The sequence below is a fragment of the Schistocerca gregaria genome, chromosome X (genome assembly GCF_023897955.1).
Source record: "Schistocerca gregaria isolate iqSchGreg1 chromosome X, iqSchGreg1.2, whole genome shotgun sequence".
Classification (NCBI taxonomy): domain Eukaryota; kingdom Metazoa; phylum Arthropoda; class Insecta; order Orthoptera; family Acrididae; genus Schistocerca; species Schistocerca gregaria.
Window position 1 is genome coordinate 558,893,613 of NC_064931.1, and position 23,661 is coordinate 558,917,273.

Consider the following 23,661-nt stretch of genomic DNA (forward strand, 5'->3'; position numbering starts at 1 on the left):
ACCGATGCGCCACCTAGCTCCGTCGTTATATTGTTCATTCCATTCATAATGTCCTGTAATTCTACTTCGATTTCCGTGAGGATGGCAATGTCGTCTACTTCATTTGTTTCCCTAACATGTAGCCCCCCCCCCCCCCACACACACTCAGAACAAAATAATGTTAAACATAACAGTCCTATTCATAAATTTTTGATGCAAATAATCTTCTACATTAAGTTCTCTATAGCCGCATGTGTCAAATTGAATAATAATAATAATAAAAAAAAAAGAACTGCAGCGTGCAACATAGAAAATCGCAAAAACCACCGCATGTGGTAACAAGGTTTATATAAAAAATCTTGTTTGTTTTCAAATTTGTGAATACTTTCTTAAAAATTCAAATGTAAGGAGTATTTCTCTTTTTGTTTAACATAAAGAAAATAAAAAACACTGATGATGCTGTAACTTCTCGACGAAACACGCGTGGGAAAAAGAAGAAAAAAGTTGTGTTCACTCAAGGGCAGATCACTCCCAAAAATGAATCTGTGTTGTTTATGCACTTTCCGACGCAATGTTTGCGTTGACACTATTCCCTCTAGACACGTATAAGCTCAGGAATCTATCATGTCAGTGATGGTCTTATGACAACTGCAGTATTCTGTGCCACATTCTAGCCTATAAAAGGAAGCTCATTATTTATTCCTTTGTTGTGTTTGACAGACAAAGTAGCTCTACACATGACTTATAGAGTTGTGGATGTTGTCTCCGGGGTGTCAACTAAGCAGCCACTGAAATTTTCGCTCCTTGTTAATCTGGTGGATCAGTATCACGTCACGGTGATTGTAGACATACTGTCGTCTCAGAACACTTCCATATACACTCCTGGAAATTGAAATAAGAACACCGTGAATTCATTATCCCAGGAAGGGGAAAATTTATTGACACATTCCTGGGGTCAGATACATCACATGATCACACTGACAGAACCACTGGCACATAGACACAGGCAACAGAGCATGCACAATGTCGGCACTAGTACAGTGTATATCCACCTTTCGCACCAATGCAGGCTGCTATTCTCCCATGGAGACGATCGTAGAGATGCTGGATGTAGTCCTGTGGAACGGCTTGCCATGCCATTTACACCTGGCGCCTCAGTTGGACCAGCGTTCGTGCTGGACGTGCAGACCGCGTGAGACGACGCTTCATCCAGTCCCAAACATGCTCAATGGGGGGCAGATCCGGAGATCTTGCTGGCCAGGGTAGTTGACTTACACCTTCTAGAGCACGTTGGGTGGCACGGGATACATGCGGACGTGCATTGTCCTGCTGGAACAGCAAGTTCCCTTGCCGGTCTAGGAATGGTAGAACGATGGGTTCGATGACGGTTTGGATGTACCGTGCACTATTCAGTGTCCCCTCGACGATCACCAGAGGTGTACGGCCAGTGTAGGAGATCGCTCCCCACACCATGATGCCGGGTGTTGGCCCTGTGTGCCTCGGTCGTATGCAGTCCTGATTGTGGCGCTCACCTGCACGGCGCCAAACACGCATACGACCATCATTGGCACCAAGGCAGAAGCGACTCTCATAGCTGAAGACGACACGTCTCCATTCGTCCCTCCATTCACGCCTGTCGCGACACCACTGGAGGCGGGCTGCACGATGTTGGGGCGTGAGCGGAAGACGGCCTAACGGTGTGCGGGACCGTAGCCCAGCTTCATGGAGACGGTTGCGAATGGTCCTCGCCGATACCCCAGGAGCAACAGTGTCCCTAATTTGCTGGGAAGTGGCGGTGCGGTCCCCTACGGCACTGCGTAGGATCCTACGGTCTTGGCGTGCATCTGTGCGTCGCTGCGGTCCGGTCCCAGGTCGACGGGCACGTGCACCTTCCGCCGACCACTGGCGACAACATCGATGTACTGTGGAGACCTCACGCTCCACGTGTTGAGCAATTCGGCGGTACGTCCACCCGGCCTCCCGCATGCCCACTATACGCCCTCGCTCAAAGTCCGTCAGCGGCACATACGGTTCACGTTCACGCTGTCGCGGCATGCTACCAGTGTTAAAGACTGCGATGGAGCTCCGTATGCCACGGCAAACTGGCTGACACTGACGGCGGCGGTGCACAAATGCTGCGCAGCTAGCGCCATCTACATCTACATCTACATGACTACTCTGCAATTCACATTTAAGTGCTTGGCAGAGGGTTCATCGAACCACAATCATACTATCTCTCTACTATTCCACTCCCGAACAGCGAGCGGGAAAAACGAACACCTAAACCTTTCTGTTCGAGCTCTGATTTCTCTTATTTTATTTTGATGACCATTCCTACCTATGTAGGTTGGGCTCAACAAAATATTTTCGCATTCGGAAGAGAAAGTTGGTGACTGAAATTTCGTAAAAAGCTCTCGCCGCGACGACAAACGTCTATGCTGTAATGACTTCCATCCCAACTCGTGTATCATATCTGCCACACTCTCTCCTCTATAACGCGATAATACAAAACGAGCTGCCCTTCTTTGCACCCTCTCGATGTCCTCCGTCAATCCCACCTGGTAAGGATCCCACACCGCGCAGCAATATTCTAACAGAGGACGAACGAGTGTAGTGTAAGCTGTCTCTTTAGTGGACTTGTTGCATCTTCTAAGTGTCCTGCCAATGAAACGCAACCTTTGGCTCGCCTTCCCGACAATATTATCTATGTGGTCCTTCCAACTGAAGTTGTTCGTAATTTTAACACCCAGGTACTTAGTTGAATTGACAGCCTTGAGAATTGTACTATTTATCGAGTAATCGTATTCCAACGGAGTTCTTTTGGAACTCATGTGGATCATCTCACACTTTTCGTTATTTAGCGTCAACTGCCACCTGACACACCATACAGCAATCTTTTCTAAATCGCTTTGCAGCTGATACTGGTCTTCGGATGACCTTACTAGACGGCCAACACCGCGGTTCCTGGTGTGTCCGCTGTGCCGTGCGTGTGATCATTGCTTGTACAGCCCTCTCGCAGTGTCCGGAGCAAGTATGGTGGGTCTGACACACCGGTGTCAGTGTGTTCTTTTTTCCATTTCCAGGAGTGTATATTAACGTACAAACGGGACTCAGCGGAAACACAAAAAAATAAAAAAAATATTTTGATCCGTCGTATGTATGGTGATGTATTTAAATATCATGTTTGCACTGATGTGAACATAGTACACGTAGAACATTAAGACTCCGCTGTCGGGTAGAGAACTTATAGGTCAGGTGTAAATCCTGTAACCCGGTGCGAGTGGTAAATGAGAGGTGCTGAAACTACAGGTTAAAATTATTCAGTCAACCATATGTGTAGACAATGAGAAAAGTATCCGATTGAAGCAACATCGGTGCAGGAAGGTAAATGATCACCCAGCTGCTGGGAATGAGTATTACAGTAACGCCAAGGGACACGAGACTTTCACAAATAATAACAATGGAAAGTGGCCGTATTACGGTGAAACTACCAGCAGACAAGGCATTGGACGTCTGTTCTCCAACCAAAAACGTTGATTTCACTATCTTGTATAGTGGCAGTGGATGATAGTACTGTGGATAATAAGTGTCGCGGGGTAGGCTGTTAACAGTGCACTGTTGCAAATGGAATAATACAATAAAGCGACAGAAAGTGCACTTTTGATAACAACAGGAACCTGGGAAACTCAAAGGAATTAATCAGCAGAATCAAGAACATACACATACGAGACACAGCAACCCTCATATCATATGACGTACATCAATGTACACTTGTATTCCAAGAAATGAAACAATCAACATCATCACACAAAGATTAAAACAATAAGGAAGCACATCAGACACACATTTCAATGAAATAACAACCATACTCAAGACCATAACATCACAAAATTATTTTGTGTTCAACATGAAGGATTGCCACTGGGATAACCAAATAGTGGTCTCCTAGCTAACATATTTATGAACAACCTGGAGAACATGATCTTCAGACACATAATAAAACCTAATAACTGTATCTATACTGGGACCGTTATGTTGATGGCATAATATGCCAGATGGATGCACCACGTACACACATAGAACAGCTACACAGTGAAATAAACAACTTACACCCAAAAATTAACTTCACATTAGAAACAGAAACTTACAAGAAACTACATTTTCTACATCTCACCATACATAAAACAAACAACACACACAACTTCACAATATTCAGGAAACCGACAACCACAAGCACCACCATTCACAACCTATCGAATCATCTATTGACACATAAGCAAGCAAACTTCAGATTCATGCTCCATAGATTAAACAGAACGCCCATGAACAAACAGAACTACACACAAGAACTAAACACAATAAAACAAATGACAGTAGAAAATGGATATGATACCCATATGGTAGACAAGTTAAATCAAAAAATATGTAGACAGTACAAAAATGAACATACTGCACACACACAAATCTTCACCCAACACAGAACACCACAAAACACAAACAATCACCACACACATAAAAGAAAATGGAACATACTCACCTACAATAACAAGATTGTTCACAGAATAGGCAACATATTAAAGAAACAGGGACTCCAAATAGGATACATGACAGAGAACACAACACAGAAAAAGATCAGAACACAAGAAACACCCACAGATTAATTTAATGGATCAGGAATATATGAACTCACGTGCAACACTTGCCAGTCGGTGTACATAGGAAAAACATGCATGAACTTCAAAACCAGGTATTCAGAACATCTCAGAGCTTTAAAAGGTAACAGCTCCCATAGCACATTTGCTGACCACCTTATAGCCCACAATCACCACCCAACTACAATAGAAACAGCCTTAATAATACTAAAACCCAGCCACAGCCTATACACCAAACTGACTATTGAGGAAAACTTCCACATACAGAAGGCAATAGCAGAAGTAAAACAGGTCATAAATGAATACACTATACTCTGCAAGGGCACACTATTTAAAACATTAAACATTAAGGGAACTTCGCTGCAAAAAATTCAACACCCCCCCCCCCCCCCCTCCCCACGCACACACACACGAAAAAGGGATAGAATACATTCTGCAAAGACTCACCATTTACACACAACGGGAACACCATGTAAAAAGACGAACACAACCAGCTAAAAAGCGTACAGAAAACACACACACACACAAAGATAAAATGTAAACAAAATTCATTTTTGACGCCGAACTCTCTGGTGAACAAATGAACACTGTCTGGGCTGGGACACACAACAACTACAATTACACTGTGTTTTGGTGAAGTGCGAAGTGCTTTACACCCTTCTTAGTGAAAATACGTGTTCTATTTACGTGTGCATCACGACACCTCACCATGATGCTGAGAATTAAATGGCTTGCCGCACGAAAACGTAGGTAAAAACGAAAAAGACGTGAAAGATCGCGACAGACTAAACTACTTTTAAATGATAGGTTAACTTCCAGCAAACTTTCTCAACAACATCGTTTGGTTGCCGATGACAAGCTACCTGTAATAAAAACACACAAGTGGTCCTGAAAAATCATAAACACCAAGTGTAAAGGTATTAAAAAAAGAAGAAACGAACTATTGTTTGAACTAAATATCCACATAACTTTGTAATCATTTAGTAAAAATGTTCACATTACAGATAAAATAAAACGGAAACCCACTGATGACGGCACAGTGCTGCTGAAACATGCTACTTGAAAAAAAACAGGGTTTTGCATAACTGGCGGACCTCACATCCTACAAGAAAGTGCACGTTTTGTATTAACCCTACGGCAAAGTGATGTGCAATTGCAGCGGTCAGAGGTACATCGTTATTGGAGCATGGAACAGTGCAAACGTATGGGCTGGTTAGATGACTCACTTTTCTGTTAGACATAACCTAAGTTACCTCGACAGCTGTTTCAGAATATGTCGTCGTAAATTAGAATACCAGCTCGTCACATGCATCGCGGCTCGTGCACGGGCGGTAATACCATTCTGTGGGATAAAGGACCGTGAAAGCTGGAGACTACGTTATTATCACTAATTTTCAGTATTATTAGGGGTGAGTAATATTGGTTTAGTGCAGAGAGAATGACGTGGTGCTTCTCTGCTTTTCACATGGCGCTTGTCGACCCGTTCAAACTGTTTCTGCCAGTTAGCGGCCGTATTCCGCTTCCTTCTTGTCCCAGTGCCGATAATCACTGCTAACTTCGACGGCGTGCGTAGACGCCGTTTCACGGACTAGGAACTCGCCCAGTATAGGCAGAATGCAACAGCCAGCACATCGTATCCTCAGGTTAATTGCTGAATATTTCTTACGTGTATTGACACTGAAATACAGAATGGGAAAACTGTAGACAGGAATTTTCTATACACTCTGGTGGAATATCGCGCCGTGTACGAATGCGTTTTTTTAATGAATTCTACCCTTGCGATAAGGCTTAGTTTTCCTCCTTTATGTGATTATGTGCGCCGAAAGCAGTCTTACTCAGAATTGTTTTCATACATACGATTATTATTTTATTTCTTTACTAATCCAAGGCGTTTGAGAAATTTACTTGCCTACTTTCTTATTGTTCCTTATTGATTTACGTATCTTATTAACCCCTATATGCCTACAAATTTCGAAACGGACATAAATACAACTAAAGAAACCGCATAATACATGTGGGAAACGGACAGAGGTTCTCTGTTCTGCAGCCAAATGCCTTGGTCGCTACAGCAACGGCGCTTTCGTGGAACAGCTCTTACCTTAGGAAATATTCGTCCTCCATGTCGATGGATCTTTGGAACGTTTAGATCTAACTTCCTCACACGGCAACACGATAAATATAATCCACAGATCCTCTTTCGTCACTTTCACAAGAAACTTCGGGGTCATGATGCGTTTCACTGTACGTACCTTGCGCTTTTAAGTGAATATCGCGGATCTGAAGAGTCTACAGGGTGAAAAGTATTTAAACCGACAAACTCTGGGAGGTTGTATGGCACATCAAAACAAATATTTTTCCCCTGTGTCATATTTTCCCATGAGAATTATTTAAACCGGTGGAGACCTTATTACGTACTACGTAGCGCACCACAACAGACGAGCTGCACAGCGGTTTTATCAACAACAATATCCTAATCGCCGTATCCCTCATCATACGACCTTTGCTGCTGTGTACCAACGTCTGCGTGAGACCGAGTCATTTAGCAGATTACCTGGACAGGGCCGCCGTCGCACGGTAAGAACGCTGCAATTTGAGGAAGCTGTCTTTTAGCACTTCAGTCAGCACTCGTGCAGTTGCACGTAACATGGGGACGAATCAGACGAATGTAAGAACAGCCCTTCTAGAGCAATTGTTACGTCCATTTCACTTACAACGTGTTCACAACCTGGAACCAGTTGATTATCCACCCAGAGCACAGTTTTCGCGGTGGTACCTGGAACAGTGTGAAATGCATCCTACATTTCCATTTACCGATGAAGCAACGTACGGGCGTGATGGAGTCTTCAACATGCACAATTCGCATGTTTGGAGTGAGGATAACCCACGTGCCACAGTTACTAGCGCTCATCAAGTGCGGTTCTTAGTTAATGTGTGGGTCGGTGTTGTTGGGGACTGTTTAATTGGGCCGTATCTGCTACCTAGGCCATTAAATGGTAGGCACAACGCATGTGGTTCCAATATGACGGGGCGCCGGCACATTTCAACCGTCGTGTGCGTCGATTCCTGGACCGACAGTTCCCAGAACGTGGATTGGCAGAGGTGATCCTGTACCATGACCTTCTCGATCCCCAGATATGTTCCCTCTGGAATTTTTTTTTTGTGTGGGGAGAGATGCGCAACCTTGTTTACGCAACTCCTGTTGCATCAGAAGAGCATCTGGTTGCCCGGATAGTAGCAGCAGCAGGAACAGTTCAGGATACACCTGGGGTTTTTGCCCGTGCCAGACAGAACATGATCCGACGGTGTAACTTTTGTTAACATGTCAATGGAGGCATTTCTGAAAATGTACTGTAATAGAAATTGGTTTGTGTTAATGTGTTGTTCCTTGGTCATAAAAAAATGGAAAAGTGTTTGTTAGTTTAAATAATTTCCGGCCAGAGGAATCTTCCTCTACCGGTTTAAATACTACTCATAGGAAAAAATGAAATTAGGGGAAAATATTTGTTTTGATGTCCCCTACAACTTCCGATAGTTTGTCGGTTTAAGTACTTTTTACCCTGTATACAGGTACGTCAGTGGCGTGCAGTGGATTTCTTGGCTGCATAAGGTTTCAGATTTTATCAGTAACCCTTTGTGGCTGCAGCTGCTAAGTTTTTTGTGTGCCATCGGTCCAGAAATAACTCTTCGCTGCCGTTGTGATTTTGTTTTGTTATAATTGAAGTGACCACAACACTGAAGTTTCTTAAACCTATGGTAGTTGCAGTTTTAAACTTTTTATGGTCTCTGGCAAAAGTATGGTGTCATCGTCGTAATCAAAATAGTTGGTGATTCTTACTCCCATCTTTGACACTTTTTATACTACACGCAGTTGAATTGTTCTCTGATTCGTTTCAGTGTACTGGCTAATAAGGTACCGTAGGAGGAAAAATTACCCACCTGTCCTACCACATTTCTAATTTTACGGCAACAAAAAGGAATGTAAGTAGTTTTCTGTTTTGGATTTGCATTGTCTAGTAGTTAGGGGAGGGGGCAGATGAACGCGAAGTGTAGTGGCACGCGTATGTCGACAGTGTATTCGTAAAAGACATTTGAAACAAAATCTTTCTAAAACGGTATTTGCAATTTCTGAACAAAAAAGTCGTTCTAATGGCTCTGAGCACTATGGGACTTAACTTCTGAGGTCATCAGTCCCCTAGAACTTAGAACTACTTAAACCTAACTAACCTAAGGACATCACGCACATCCATGCCCGAGGCAGGATTCGAACCTGCGACCTTAGCAGCAGCGCGGTTCCAGACTGAAGCGCCGAGAACCGCTCGGCCACCCCGGCCGGCAATTTCTGAACACCTTAAATTATCAAGTTAAAAGAGGAAGACACAAGTTTGGTGTTTGATGTACTGGACTTAGCAATTAGGCTGACTGAGAACGCCTCCATGCTTGAATCAAACTACCATTGTCACTGGCGGTACCCCCGATACACCCTATTGTCATTCTCGCATAATTTTTGGAGAACCTTTGGTTACAGTGTTCAAAACTCGTGTATGGAAACATCAGTGACAATGGAAGTTTGAGTCGGGCGTTCTCAGGTAACCTAATAGCTAAGGCGACTACTTGTGAAATGTGAAAAGCCCGAGTTCTATTCCCATCTTACACACGTTATTATCAAATACTGGCAAACCCAACAATGCTAATTCTAAATATGTATGGAAACTGGATATAAGCCCTGATATGGTGTTTCCCTGGGAATTGTGACAGGACGCAAATTTCGACTCCTCATTGTGACTGCGCTTGCTTTGAAGGAATGGAACTCGACATTGTAATACACCATATAGAATATGAATGAATAACGCTCCTTTGTTTCTGTTTTTATTGTTTTTGAAATTTTTTGTTCACAATACAATTACACAATTCTTAGTGGTCTCATTAAACTAGGAATTTTTTATTATGTGAGCAAAGGAGAATGAGAGTTAATCTAGCGATTATACGGGCGGCAAATGTGGAATTCCACTGACATAAACTACTTTAATACAGGACATGCATAACGCAAATGCTAACTTTAATGCAATTTATTTACCAATCTGTTTCAGTCCAAGACCATGCTCACGGTAGTTAAATATGCAATTATAAAACCAACATTACATATCGTACGGTTTTCAAAATCCAAGGTGCAGGTGACATTAAACCTGCTCTGTCAATAACAGAATCACATATGATCATAATATCTAGGTCAAGCACCATGGTGCATTTTTAGTGATTAGCGCCTGCATTTCACATATTGTGTTCAGAATTGTTCTGCTTGACTTAAAAGATATACCTTGGGTTAGGAAAAATGTATGATACGTCATGTTGGTTTTATAATTGCATATTTGACTACCGTGAACGTGGTCCTGTAATGAAACTGGTCGGTAAATAAATTGCATTGAAGTCGTCATTTATGTTATGCATTTCCTACATTATGTGTATGTTGATACATGCCTAGACAAGATGTTTAAAGATACTTTGACAAAGGGCAGATAGTTCTGGCCAGGGAACATGCGTCACGCAAACGGCGAAGTTGGTCTCCTTTTCGTGCTCTTGTGGCCGTCTAGGGAAAGTGGTTGAAGTACAATGAACAGTGCGTTGGACGTCCACGCCTTATCATAGAACATGAGGGTCGGAACCTTACCTCCTCTGTAAAGCACGGTAGGTGGCGACAGAGTACAGTGCAGGTTCAGACACAAGTGTTTAGGAACCAGCGTTCAGTGCACTTTGCTGAAAATGGAGATGCGCAGCAGACGACCCCTACTTGTTCCTATTTGGATCCAACAACATGAACGGCTGCTCACGCCATGTTCGTAGGCCGGCAAAGGCAGTATTATGCTATGGGGGGACATTCACCTGGGCTTCCACGGGATCTGTGGTTGTAATCGAAGGCACCATGACACCTATGGACTACATGAACTTTATTGCGGATCACCTGCATCACTTCATGCTTGAGGTTTTCCACGACGACGATGGCATCTTCCAGTAATATCCGTCGCAAGGACAGAATCGTGCTACAGTTGTTTGAGGAGCGTGATAACGAAAACAAATTGATGTCTAGACTACGAAGTTCGCCTGATTTGAACACAATGTAACTAACACATGTGGGAGGCTGTTGGGCGCACACACAAACCACGTGCCCGTAATTTACGGGAGATGCGTGACCTGGGCGTGGACATCTTGGTGCCACATACACTATGTGATCAAAATTATCCGAACACCCCCAAAAACATACGTTTTTCATATTACGTGCATTTTGCTGCCACCTATTGCCAGGTACTCCATATCAGCGACCTCAGTAGTCATTAGACATCGTGAGAGAGCAGAATGGGGCGCTCTGCGGAACTCACGGACTTCGAACGTGGTCAGGTGATTGGGTGTCACTTGTGTCCTACGTCTGTACACGAGATTTCCACACTCCTAAACATACCTAGGTCCACTGTTTCCGATGTGATAGTGAAGTGGAAACGTGAAGGGACACGTCCAGCACAAAAGCGTACAGGCTGACCTCGTCTGTTGACTGACAGAGACCGCCGACAGTTGAAGAGAGTTGTAATGTGTAATAGGCAGACATCTATCCAGCCCATCATACAGTAATTCCAAACTGCTTCAGGATCCACTGCAAGTTCTATGACAGTAAGGCGGGAGGTGAGATTTCATGGTCGAGCAGCTGTTCATAAGCCACACATCACGCCGGTAAATGCCAAACGACGGCTCGCTTGATGTAATGAGCGTAAACATTGGATGATTGAAGAGTGGAAAAACGTTGTGTGAGTGACGAATTACGGTACACAATTTGGTGATCCGATGATAGGATGTGGGTGGACGTCACCTGCCAGCGTATGTGGTGCCAACAGTAAAATTCGCAGGCGGCAGTGTTATGGTGTGGTCGTATTTTTCATGGAGGAGGCTTGCACCCCTTGTTATTTTGCGTGGTATTAGCACAGCACAGCACAGGTCTACAGCGATGTTTTACGCACCTTCTTGCTTCCCACTGTTGAAGAGCAATCCGGGGATGGCGACTGCATCTTTCAACACGATCGATCACCTGTTTATAATATGCGGCCTGTGGTGCAGTGGCCACACGACAATGACATCCCTGTAATTTACTGGCCTGCACAGAGTCCAGACCTGAATCCTATAGAACACCTGTGAGATGTTTTGGAAATCCGACTTCGTGCAAGGCCTTAGCGACCGAGATCGATACCTCTCCTCAGTATAGCACTCCGTGAAGAATGGGCTGCCATTCCCCAAGAAACCTTCCAGCACCTGAATGAACGTATGCCTGCGAGAGTGGAAGCTGTCATCAAGGCTAATGGTGGGCCAACACCATACTGAATTCGAGTATTACCGATGCAGGGCGCCACGAACTTGTAGGTCATTTTCAGCCAGGTGTCCGGGTACTTTTGATCACGTAGTGTATCTCCGGAAACCTATCCAGAACCTGTGGAATTCACGCTACTTAAAATCGAGGCCATACTGCGTTCCAATGATGGATCAACACGTTGTTAAGCACGTGGTCTTAATATTTTGGCATATCAGTGTACGTAGCTCCTGAGGGCGTCATGGCGTAATATTATGTTCTCTTGTTGGAGTGTTGCACTTTCACGCTTGCGTGGCTGTAACTCGTTAGAAATCATTGCAATCATATTGGGGATACAATTTCTGTTTCGAAATTAGTGGTAAAAGTGCATGTGTTTCGGAAGCGTTTGTGTGAGTGCAATTACCAGTACTCAGAAAAAAGAAATATTAACTAGTGAAGGTGTCGACGCGGCTTGTTCTGCGGCGTGAACGGTGCTAGTGCTAAGGGCTGGCGGCCTTGCTTGCTCTCCAAAGGAAGGCTATCCACATATTTCCGTCTGCTGCGTGCCGAGTTGGCGAGTCATTGCTGCTGTCTAGCAGTTACCGCCAATGTATGTCGCACCGCTACTTCACTAGTGGAAGTTTCCTCCAGTCCGCAGTGGTCGTGTCTGAGGAACTGAACGACATTAATATTAATGTAGGTGAGTACGGAATACCGCCTAAGACACGCGTGGTGCCTGGTGCGCCCGTTGAATACGGTTCACTTCTGGAAAGCTTGAAGCCGAAACACACTGAACGCGTGTTGTTGGTTCCAGTTCATCTCGTATAAGCGTTAGTTTCAAATGCACGTTTATGTGGGTTCCGTATGTAGCTGTAGAATCAAATTATGTCAGTGTCTGGTTGTACCGACGCTGGTTTCCCGTGGATGCCCTACAGCTCATGCCGAGTCGTTCGACACGTTTTCCGGAAATGAATTATGCAGTGTCTATGTGACTGCCGTTACAACTGAGGAAAGACGTACGATGTTGCCTCCTAGCATTCCCTCTGCAAGTTTATAGAATTAGTAGTAACACTGCAGGGATGAATTCCATATAATACAGTATTTCGTATACAAATTTAATAGCTCCCATGCATGTTATTGTTCTCGGGATTGAAAGCTTGTGTTGTTGAAAACTGGTCGCAGTGTACTAGCAGAAGATCCCGAACAGGAGGTTGAATCGTTATAGACTGAGTACTTAACCTAGATAGGCAATAACGGGGCGTATACAGGCCGTGGCGTTATTGAAACAATCGTCTCGGCATTTGCTTGATATAGCGAAGTCACGAAAATTAATTCAGGATGGTCATACAGTGTTTTAAACACTTTCCTCCTGATAAGAGTTCAGATAGTCACAAGTTTACGAAACCAGATTCATATTCTCTTATTGTTGTGGTCGTCAGTCCGATGACTGGTTTTATGCAGCTCTTCATGCTCTGAAATGCATATCTTAAGAACTATGATTACTTGTTCATCTTCGCTACTGTGAAACACATCTGTCTTTCTCTCCACCGCACTTTACTAATTCCCACTATATCTAAATGCCCGTTTCCTTTTTAAATTCCCTATGCGATAAAGGGATCTAACATCCCATACTCTTCCGTAGACTGTCAGTATTGTTTTTCCCGATGTCAATATGTTCTAATCCTGTTAACTTCGTTTTGAGCGATCCCTTAATAATGCAAATATATTTTATGTAAATTTTCCACTTTGTACCTTTTTTATTTGTAGTTTTCTCAAAATACTTCAGAAATGCTGGTAGCAAGGAAGTTGTCGTTTAATTGTCTCCATTATTAAGTTCCCTGTTTTTATTAGGTTGTTTTGCTAATGAGTCTTTTAATCTGTCTGAGAACTTACTGCACCTGAATCATACAGTACATAAGAAACCTCGTAAACTACTCTCCACTGATCTTCTTACGGCTGCTTGATACTTCATCATACTTGTGAGAGTTATATCAATTCGGTTATTTACTTCTTTACTGTAGCAAATGGAGACGACAAATTACTGCTTCTTTACTTTCTTGAAGGTGTGATTTTCGTTTATGTTCTGGTGTTACATCTGCCCACTGTTCATAGTGATGATAATCACTGCTCAAGTCCCATATTTTATCATGTACCACCGGTCTGTGCTCAGAGGAACCGATTCTTCTAGATGACGTTCAATATATTGTACAGTGAGGTCAGAGAAGCACATGTACCGAGCTTGTTGGCTTTCTAAGGCTCATATATAAATAAGATCCGCTATTGGTTCATTTATGTTTTAGTAACACACCGACTCATAGAGTGTTCGCAGTCGTGAGATTTGTAGATTTGTTGCTGCTTATGTACGCGACGTGCTTGGGGGATCTAAATTACTGAATCGAACTTTTTTGTCTCGAGTAATTGGTTCACTTACGGTGGTACTTTTAAATGCCCTTTTAGCTCATGTCGACACTTTCGCTCTATGTTCAGATTTGCACTCAAAGGATTTTATAATCATATTCGATTTTCAGGTTCCCTGTGGGCACTGGGTACTCATATCAGTAATATGACACTTCGATCACAAGAGGTATATGTACCTGTAACATTTCTCTACTCTAGCACCATCTGGGGACGTTTCGCAACATTTAGCTTACGTCATCCCACAATCAGGCAATTCATATGCTAAGAATTGCTGTTACTGGCTTCTGCAACTCTCAGTCGCCCCATGCACGGTGCTCTCGTTCACAAGGATAACAAGCGCCAGGGAACTGCCAAACATTGAATGAAATAGATATTTACGTATACGCGCGGTTGCGACAGACGTCCCTAATCGCCATGTCTGTTACGATCAATGTATTTGTATATGCAGGGCTTAGTATACAAGCCATCACTAAGCACTGTTTGCAGCTGTGTAATCTACATACGTCGGAATAATCTCTGGTGTCACTTGGGCCGCGAAGTAATGACACAAAATTGTTGCCATTTGGTGTTTCCACAGTTGATAAATTTCCCTCGCATGATGTGAAAAGAGTGATAAGTCATGCAAAAGGAAGTGAAATGTCTCGGAAATGAAATAACGAGTATTTTGGTGTAGAGACTCACGACTAGTATGTATTTTCTGTTGTATCACCAACCAACTGATAATGAATTCCACATCAGACTCTTACTCAAAGCTACATAAGGCAATATACTCTTGCGATTGAGCACAAAAAATAAGTATATCAAATTTATAGACTGGTTTAAGTGAGTAAAGAATTGTCCTAGCTGTGGCCGCTTTACACCACTGCACTGTAGTGGTCATCTTAAAATGTCATCTCCTTTTATAGTCTCCTTATAACACATAATGTAACTTCAGACGTTATTAAATCAGCACGATATGTAATTCATTCTACTGTAGAAAGACGCTCGTCGTTTCGATCTAAAAGCATATTCACGAAGCCTAGTCTTACAGCGTTAAACTACTTTCTAATGTAGATACGATTCTCTCCACAAAGTTGGTGTTGGAAACTGCTGTAATATCCCTTAGTAACAAATTTTCCGTTTCTGTACACATCGTTGTCCGTATTACCATAAGATTAAAATTTAAACGGAAAGCACAAAATATTTATTGATCTTAAAAAAAGTCGCTTTCGGTAGAAAACACTTGACTGAGACGTTCTTAAAACTTCGAGGTTTCAGTGAATACATTATGACAAAACGAATCATTCACAAGAACAGAATCATCTGTATCGTTATTGTCTGAATCCCTTGAAAACACTGTCGGCGTGCGCGTCTTTCCAGGCCTAGTGATGTCACTGTCACTGGAATCGTCATCAGAACTATAAAAACTGTCGTCCGGATCTTTATTCACGCTAGGAACTTGTCAATAATCATTGTCAAAAGATCCCGAACATATTTCAGATTTGTTTTCTGAATAAGGCCATGTCTAAAAGCAAGAGTAACTTAAAGACGACAATAGTAACTATTTGAAATATCAAAAATACAATCATAACACTAAATGAGCAAAAAGTACAAGAAGGCAATGAAGTTTGATACATTGACTACAGGTGTAAACACCTAAATAGACGATGACAGCGAAGTTTGATACGTTGACTACTGATGTAAACACCTAAATAGACGAAGCAGTTAATGTACATCACAGAAGATGGCATCTGCTGACAGCATGCAGAAAACGCGAGTGAACATGATATCCGTCCGTAATGGACGGCGCGTGAAAGTCAAGTAAACTCCGCTCACGATCTCAAGTTGAGAATTCTTAAGAAGTTATCAGAAGTTTGTCGTATGGCGATTATTTTGTTAGCCAGTAAATGTTGTATATTAGTTTTCTTGCCTACTGTTACAATTCTCCCTAAATTTTAGACAAACTATGCATACCTACTGAACATCTACGTAGCAAAAATACTGCAACTGAAACTAAATAACGTTCTCGCATAGCACTGTTATCAGAATACAATCCCGCAAATTGATTTTCATGTTCCAATACACAATTCTACGTCTCTACGCTTTGGCTGAAATTTCCTTTGGCAGCTAGTAGCGCTGTGTCGTGAGCCTACGCATATATGAATAAGGCCGTAATTTATATCGAGGGAGGGTTGGAAAACTGTTTGCATTTATGAGGACTACGACATTGCAGCGAAACGTGTTCGCGCCACACTTGTTCAGGGTGTCCGTGCACAGTACGCAAATGGATATATAGCCATGCAGTTTTTATATTTGGTGCAACTGCCGTCGATCGGGCACTCAATTAAGCACACGCGCTAGCGAGGGGCATTTGCCGAGTGAATTCAGCTAGTAATTGGGCCCTGTGATCATCTCTGACGAAATTTCGTTCTGTCCGTCAAATAACGTGCCTGTATTTATTTACAGGCCGGCCTTCGTAATCGAGTTCACTCAATCGTTTACCCTGTAGCCAGTTCGAATCCTAGCACTAAACAGAAATTGGCTGGCGAGGAAAAGAGGTGATTACGAGATTATGCACAGATATCAGGGGTTAAATTCAAAGCCTGGGGCATTGTTCGCGAGGATTCGTCTATTGACAACGAACATTGGGCGGGTTGTGGTTCTTTTCTAGTGTGATTAGACAGCAGATTACACACTCTATCCTCTTTTCATGATATGCTCCTGTAAGAAAAAATCAGTGTAAAACAATATTATTCAGCATTTGTCTATATCGTCCCATTTTAGTGTTATGCGTTTGATATCTTATCCACGGCTAGGAGGGAACCGTTAACTTCATGGACGAACTGCTAAAAGGACTAGTCGTATTGCCGTGTTACCCACAAAGCTTGTTTGAGAATATCTTACGCACAACTCGCATTGATCTGTAGGCCGTGGGTACTCAACATGACAGCAGACAGTTCATCGGAATTCGTGCTGTCATCATCATCTGAGGAACGTGGAGCGCTTTACTGGATGAGCTTTGACACATTGTCAGAACAGTATCAAATAGAACACTGGGCAAATTACAAGTTATTTAAAAAAAAGAACTGTTACTGGTCTCCCCTTGTCTGGCAGAAGATGTGAGGTGTAACTACAATGCGTCATACCGTCGAGATATTAAGTGTGTGCACACCGACTGCCATTTAACGAATAGAAGGTATTTTATTAATTTTTTCAATCCACGATGCATCAGCAGTTCGACAAAGTAGAGGATAATACGGTATAATTAATATTTCAAGTCATTTCATTGGTTTGCATCCAGATAAAGTGTACATCCTTGATCCCTTTCCACGTCCCAGAGACCCCTGCTCATGGGATTTATGGAAGACTACCCATATCAAATAATTTAATAGATGCAAGGTAATATTGCCATAAGAAATACTGAAAGGGAAGTATCCCATAAAATATACATAAAAACCTCACTTGCACTCTCGCCTGATTTAGTAACGAAACTTACAACAGACTGAAACGAAGTGAACGAGACGGCTCGCTTCGATTGCACAAACGACGGATATCACACTCGTAATAGAGCCCGCAGAAAATGCGGCCAACAGCTGCACCCTTCATATCTGGCATTAAAAGAAGGTCCAGGAGTGTCAATGGAATGCTGTGTCCCTTATGTTGGGGCAGAAGAGCGAAATATCAGCGCGCGAGAAAGATGAAAAATACCACAGAAGGAGAAAATAAACTTCGCATTCTTTGTTGATGAGTTATTGGAAGAACGTGCCACGCGGCGGCATCGCCCTACCAGTCGGGGAGAGAGAGAGAGAGAGAGAGAGAGAGAGAGGGCAATCGGTTGAGGTGGGGTGTGGAGGATTGTAGTCGCTAGACGCTGAAGGGGTGCGATAGAATTCCTGAGGAAGGCTGTTAGACGTGATGGGATACGAAAACTATGCCAAATTCTCCTGTAATATATAAATACCTTCCACATAGCGATGCGTCAGTGTCGTGGAAGATGCCTTACAACTGGCTATAATCCCAGTTCGTATCAGCTAACTGTTCTTTCCACTCGCCGATATTCTGTGAACGGTGCCAAAAGGCCTTGGAGGGACACAGACCGCATAACAGACGGGAGCTGTACAAGTCTTCTGCCGTGTGAATGTTGCGGGTTACTTTTGTTAAGAGAACTTCAGATAAATCGTCGAACGTAAGAAAATTTGTTTTCTTTTCCTACGGATTAAAAAAGAAAGAAATTAACTGATTAGTTCTTCTTGATAACAGCAACTGCTACTACTGCTGTTACTATCACTGTATAATTTTTTTAAAAATAATGTATTTTTCACTAATGAAAATCTAAATCGTCAGCATTTAGTTGTATATTCGCCGAGATGTATTATTTTTGTAAATCAGTTGGTTCTTTGAACTATATCGAGAGATCGTGAACATAATCAATGGAACATATGCGTAATTACACTGATACTGTTGCATGTTTTTGTTGGTCTAAAAGAAGAAAACTACGTTTTTTGTGTGTTGGATCTTATTATATGTACGTTTTTTAGTTGCTGTGCTGTCTTTGGTGTTGAAATAAATGTAAGATAGTGCCTGTTGTTAACAGAAGCTGTCCACGTGTTTACTCAAATGTACAAATATATGATTATGTAGAAGTCTTCATTTATTCTGTTGCGCTCAAAATATGGTTGGTGACTTCTTTCATTTGTTGCTCCCGTATAACGTAAAGTAACGTGTAAGTGTTACGTCATCGTAAGTATATCTCAGACAATGGGCTCCCAATAACAAAAATACAGAAATATCCAATGCAATTAAAATGCTGTAAACGTATTTAAATTAATCTATGCCTAATCAATGAGTTAAAATCTATACTTTGACAACGTCGCGGTGATCCAGGCTGACAAGATGGGAGGTAAATTGTGCACAACCCGAAGGTTGGTTTCAGCACCGCAGTGCTTTACTAGTGATGTTTCTGACGGAGGGAGACCCACAGTGTAATTTGGACCCCGAAACGTGGTGGTACTTGGAATTTTTCACGTAAACAAATCGTTGCTAGTGTATAAGAAGCAATAAGTGTCAGAGAGAATCTGCACAGGGAGGCAGAGGATTAAGCGACTGTTATTACCTGTTGTTAGTATTTTCATATTTGGCGAACATTGTGTAGGGTGCTGAGTCCGACGGCTACCTAACACAATTGTGTGTTGCAGGTGGAGGCGCAGCATGCTGTAGACTGGCGGACGAGCGCGCTCGCCGCCGGCTGGACAATGAGTGGTCGCCTGCCGCTGCTGCTGCCGCTCGTCGCCCTGCTGTGGCACACCTCCGCGGCCGAGCAAGGTAGGCGTCATTCTCAACTTCACTGAAAATCCACTTTGTCTACCTGAATGACAGTGTTCTCATCCCGCCCACATGTTGCCGAGGTTTTTTTTGCTACGCTGCAGAATTTACGCCGGGAAGCCTTTCTCCCTAAGCGATTTCCATATTTTCGGAGCCCTGAAGAAAGAAATTTGTGGCCCTCGATTTACTTTGGACGAGGGGCACGCCTGGGCACATGAAGGCATTGATAATAAACATTGTACTTACTTTTCTTCTTCTGTCTCGCTTTCATTTGACTGCCCCTTATGCACTTTAAGATAAAAACAATACACTTCAGGAAGAAATTACCCGAATGGGACAGAAATCGGTGGATGTGATGTACATGTATAAACAAAAAACAAATTATCACATTTACAGAAAAACTGGATGGTTTATTCAAGAGAAAGAGCTTCACAAATTTAGCAAGTCAGTAATGTGTTGATCCACCTCTTTTCCCTTATGCAAGCAATTTCTCGGTTGGGTATTAATTGATAGAGTTGTTAGTTGTTCTCCTGAGGGATATCGTGGTAAATTCTATCCAGTTGGTGCGTTAGGTCGTCAAAATCCCTAGCCGGTTGGAGGGCCCAGCCCATTATGCTCCAGACGTTCTGAAATGAGGAGAGATCCGTTGACCTAGTTGGCCAAGACGAGGTTTGGCATGCACGAAGACAAGCACTAGAAACTCTCGCCACGTGTGGACGGGCATTATCTTGCTCCCCCTGCGGGTTCGGGGGTTAGAATAGGCCCACGGTATTCCTGCCTGTCGTAAGAGGCGACTAAAAGGAGTCTCAAACTGTTCGGCCTTATATGATGGTCCCCTGTTGGGTTTGACCTCAATCTCTCAAAATTTTCCGAAGAGCGAGCCGATTGGGGAAGGGCGCCTTACTTGGTGCATTGTGTCCATCTTGCGATCAGACCTTTCGCCAGCTTATACACCGTTGAACTGCAGTCCTGTCCGCTCTCCATCTCTTGGGCATGACTCTTTTTCTGCGTGCAGATAACACCTTGCACTGTGCAGTGCCTCTTTCTGCACCGACGGCGACCATGGACCACATGTTACCTAACATCCAGCACGGTAGCCAGTCCGTTGTGGTGGGGCCGCCATGTACCCTGTTGGTTGTAGCCCCCTGACAACACAGGGATCGCTCTACTGATGCCTGCGCCGTTAACTCCCCACGTATGCCAAGGAGTAGATGCCTATCCTTCTGGGGTATCGGGACTCCCGGCAACCGCCATCCTTCCAGGTGGCTCTTGCCGTGGCTGGGTGGCGCCCGTGGGGAGGGCCCTTGGTCGGAGTAGGTGGCATCAGGGCGGATGACCCGCAATGAAGCGTGGTACATCGTCTCTCGCTGGTGGCCAGCCGCCAGCAGTCTCTAAGCGTTCTCGCGCTCAGTTTAACGCTCAGAAATACGATCCGAAAACGTTTCCCCCCCCCCCCCCCCCCCCCCCCCTGGCCACACCGTGGGAGGAACGTAAGTCTCAGGATGGCAGTAGCAGTTATTCGCCCCGCTTCTTAGTTTGTACAAGGGTTGATGGGGAGTCTTTTCTCTCCACAAAGCCCCAGTTCTTCGTCGAGCATTTAGAGGACAAGTTTGGGGAGGTGGAGGGCTTGTCAAAAATGCGCTCTGGGTCAGTCCTGATACAAACGGCATCCTCTGCCCAGTCACGACGGTTACTCGCTTGTGACAAGTTGGGGGATGTTGCCGTTACGATCACACCCCATAAGAGTTTAAATATGGTCCAGGGAGTTATTTACCATAGGGATCTTCTTTTGCAGTCTGATGAAGAGCTGCGCGCCAATTTAGAGCGCCGAGGTGTACATTTCGTCCGGCGCGTTCATCGGGGTCCGAAGGAAAATCAGATTGCTACCGGTGCCTTCATCGTGGCCTTCGAAGGGGATACATTACCGGAAAAAGTCAAGGTGATGGTCTACCGATGTGACGTTAAGCCCTATATCCCTCCCCCGATGCCGGCCGCGGTGGTCTCGCGGTTCTAGGCGCGGAGTCCAGAACCGTGCGACTGCTACGGTCGCAGGTTCGAATCCTGCCTCGGGCATGGATGTGTGTGCTGTCCTTAGGTTAGTTAGGTTTAAGTAGTTCTAAGTTCTAGGGGACTGATGACCACAGCAGTTGAGTCCCATAGTGCTCAGAGCCATTTGAACCTCCCCCGATGCGGTGCTTTAAGTGCTGGAAGTTTGGCCATATGTCTTCTCGTTGCACTTCCAGCCTCACATGTCGAGATTGCGGACGCCCATCACTTCCCAATACTCCATGTGCCCCGCCTCCCATCTGTGTCAACTGCGGGGAGCACCATTCACCTTGCTTGCCAGACTGCTGAATTTTCCAGAAAGAGCGTAAAATCATGGAATACAATACCCTGGACCGACTAACCTATACTGAGACCAAGAGGAAATACGACCGACTCCATCCTGTGAGAATGACATCTTCCTACGCTGCTGCTACAACACCTGTGCTAGCCCCGTCTGTTTCTCCAATTGTGGCCGGATCGACGAGAAGTACAACTCCTAATACCCCCTCGCCAGTGGGGGGCTCTACCCACCGGGTTGCTCCTGCGCCACCTACCTCAGGAGCAACACCATCCCACCCATTGGGGACGTCCGTCCCCACTTCTAAGCCGGAGAAGTGTCCAACTTCTTCGGCTTTTCACGCTCGCAAGGGGTCCCTTGGGTCCCTCCCTTCCCAGGTTTCCGCCAGCGAGAAGCCTGACGACCGACAATGGCGTAAGTGCCCGCAATCAGCTGGTCGTAGGGCTTCACGATCCTCCTCCGTCCCGGAGACTGAATCGGTGAAGCCCTCCCAGCCGGTGCGACCCAAGGAACGGCGTGAGAAACCCAAGAAGAGTTCTCAGCCCAAGGAACTCGCGGTGGCAGCCATCCCACCGCAACCGTCCAGCTCTGCGTCTGAGGATGCGGTGGAGATTCTGGCGTCCGCTGAGGACCTCGATCTCGCCGGTCCATCAGACGCCATGGAAAGCACTATCACAGGCGATAAATCGGAGGCAGCAGGTGACCCAGCGGCGTAATCCCCCTTCCCAGTCCCGTCAAGCCTTTCTCAGCCATGGACAACACCATCCTCCAGTGGAACTGCAGCGGTTTCTTCCACCATCTAGCTGAGCTCCACCAACTTATCAGCCTTCACCCTTTCCTCTGCATTGCTCTGCAGGAAACTTGGTTTCCGGCAATGCGAACCCCCGCCCTCCGTGGCTATCGGGGTTATTATAAGAACCGGGCGGCTTATGAAAGGGTGTCTGGTGGCGTCTGCATCTATGTCCTGAACTCTCTTCACAGCGAGTCTGTACCTCTCCACACACCTTTAGAGGCTGTCGCTGTCCGGGTGTGGACGCCACAGGCTGTTACCGTCTGCAGTCTTTACCTTCCACCGGATGGTGATGTCGCGCAGCATGTCCTGGCTGCTCTGATAGCCCAAGTGCCTCCACCTTTCCTGTTACTGGGCGACTTTAACGCCCATAACCATCTGTGGGGTGGGTCAGTTGCAACAGGTCGAGGCGCCATCGTTGAGCATTTATTGGCGCAGCTCGATCTCTCGATCTTAAATGATGGTGCCTTCACACACTTCAGTGTGGCGCATGGCACATACTCCGCCATTGACCTTTCCATCTGTAGCCCTAGCCTCTTGCCGTCTGTCCGATGGAGAGTGCATGACGACCTGTGTGGTAGTGAGCACTTTCCGATCTTTCTGTCACTGCCCACAGCGTCAGTCTTCTGGGCGCCCTAGCAGATGGGCTTTGAATCAGGCTGACTGGGACTTGTTCTCCTCCACTGCCGCTATTGAGCCTCTCTCTGACGACGCCATTGATGCAGTGGTTCAATCGGTCACCACCGGCATCGTTACTGCCGCCGAATCTGCCATTTCCCGTTCTTCTGGGTCCCCTCGGCGGCGGACTGTGCCTTGGTGGTCGCCTGAGATCGCTGAAGCGATTAAAGCTCGC

General features: G+C 44.7%; 1 protein-coding gene across 7 annotated transcripts in view; it reads left to right on the plus strand.

Annotated features, from left to right (window-relative positions):
* The window catches only part of LOC126299506 (ephrin type-B receptor 1-B), a 337,486-nt gene that overhangs the window by 114,438 nt on the left and 199,387 nt on the right, over positions 1-23,661 (plus strand). For all 7 annotated transcript variants that reach the window (XM_049991462.1, XM_049991463.1, XM_049991465.1 and 4 more), the window contains exon 2: positions 19,548-19,674. In XM_049991462.1, coding sequence (XP_049847419.1) covers positions 19,605-19,674 — 70 coding nt within the window. In that variant the 5' untranslated portion in view covers positions 19,548-19,604. The remainder of the gene's footprint in view (positions 1-19,547; positions 19,675-23,661) is intronic.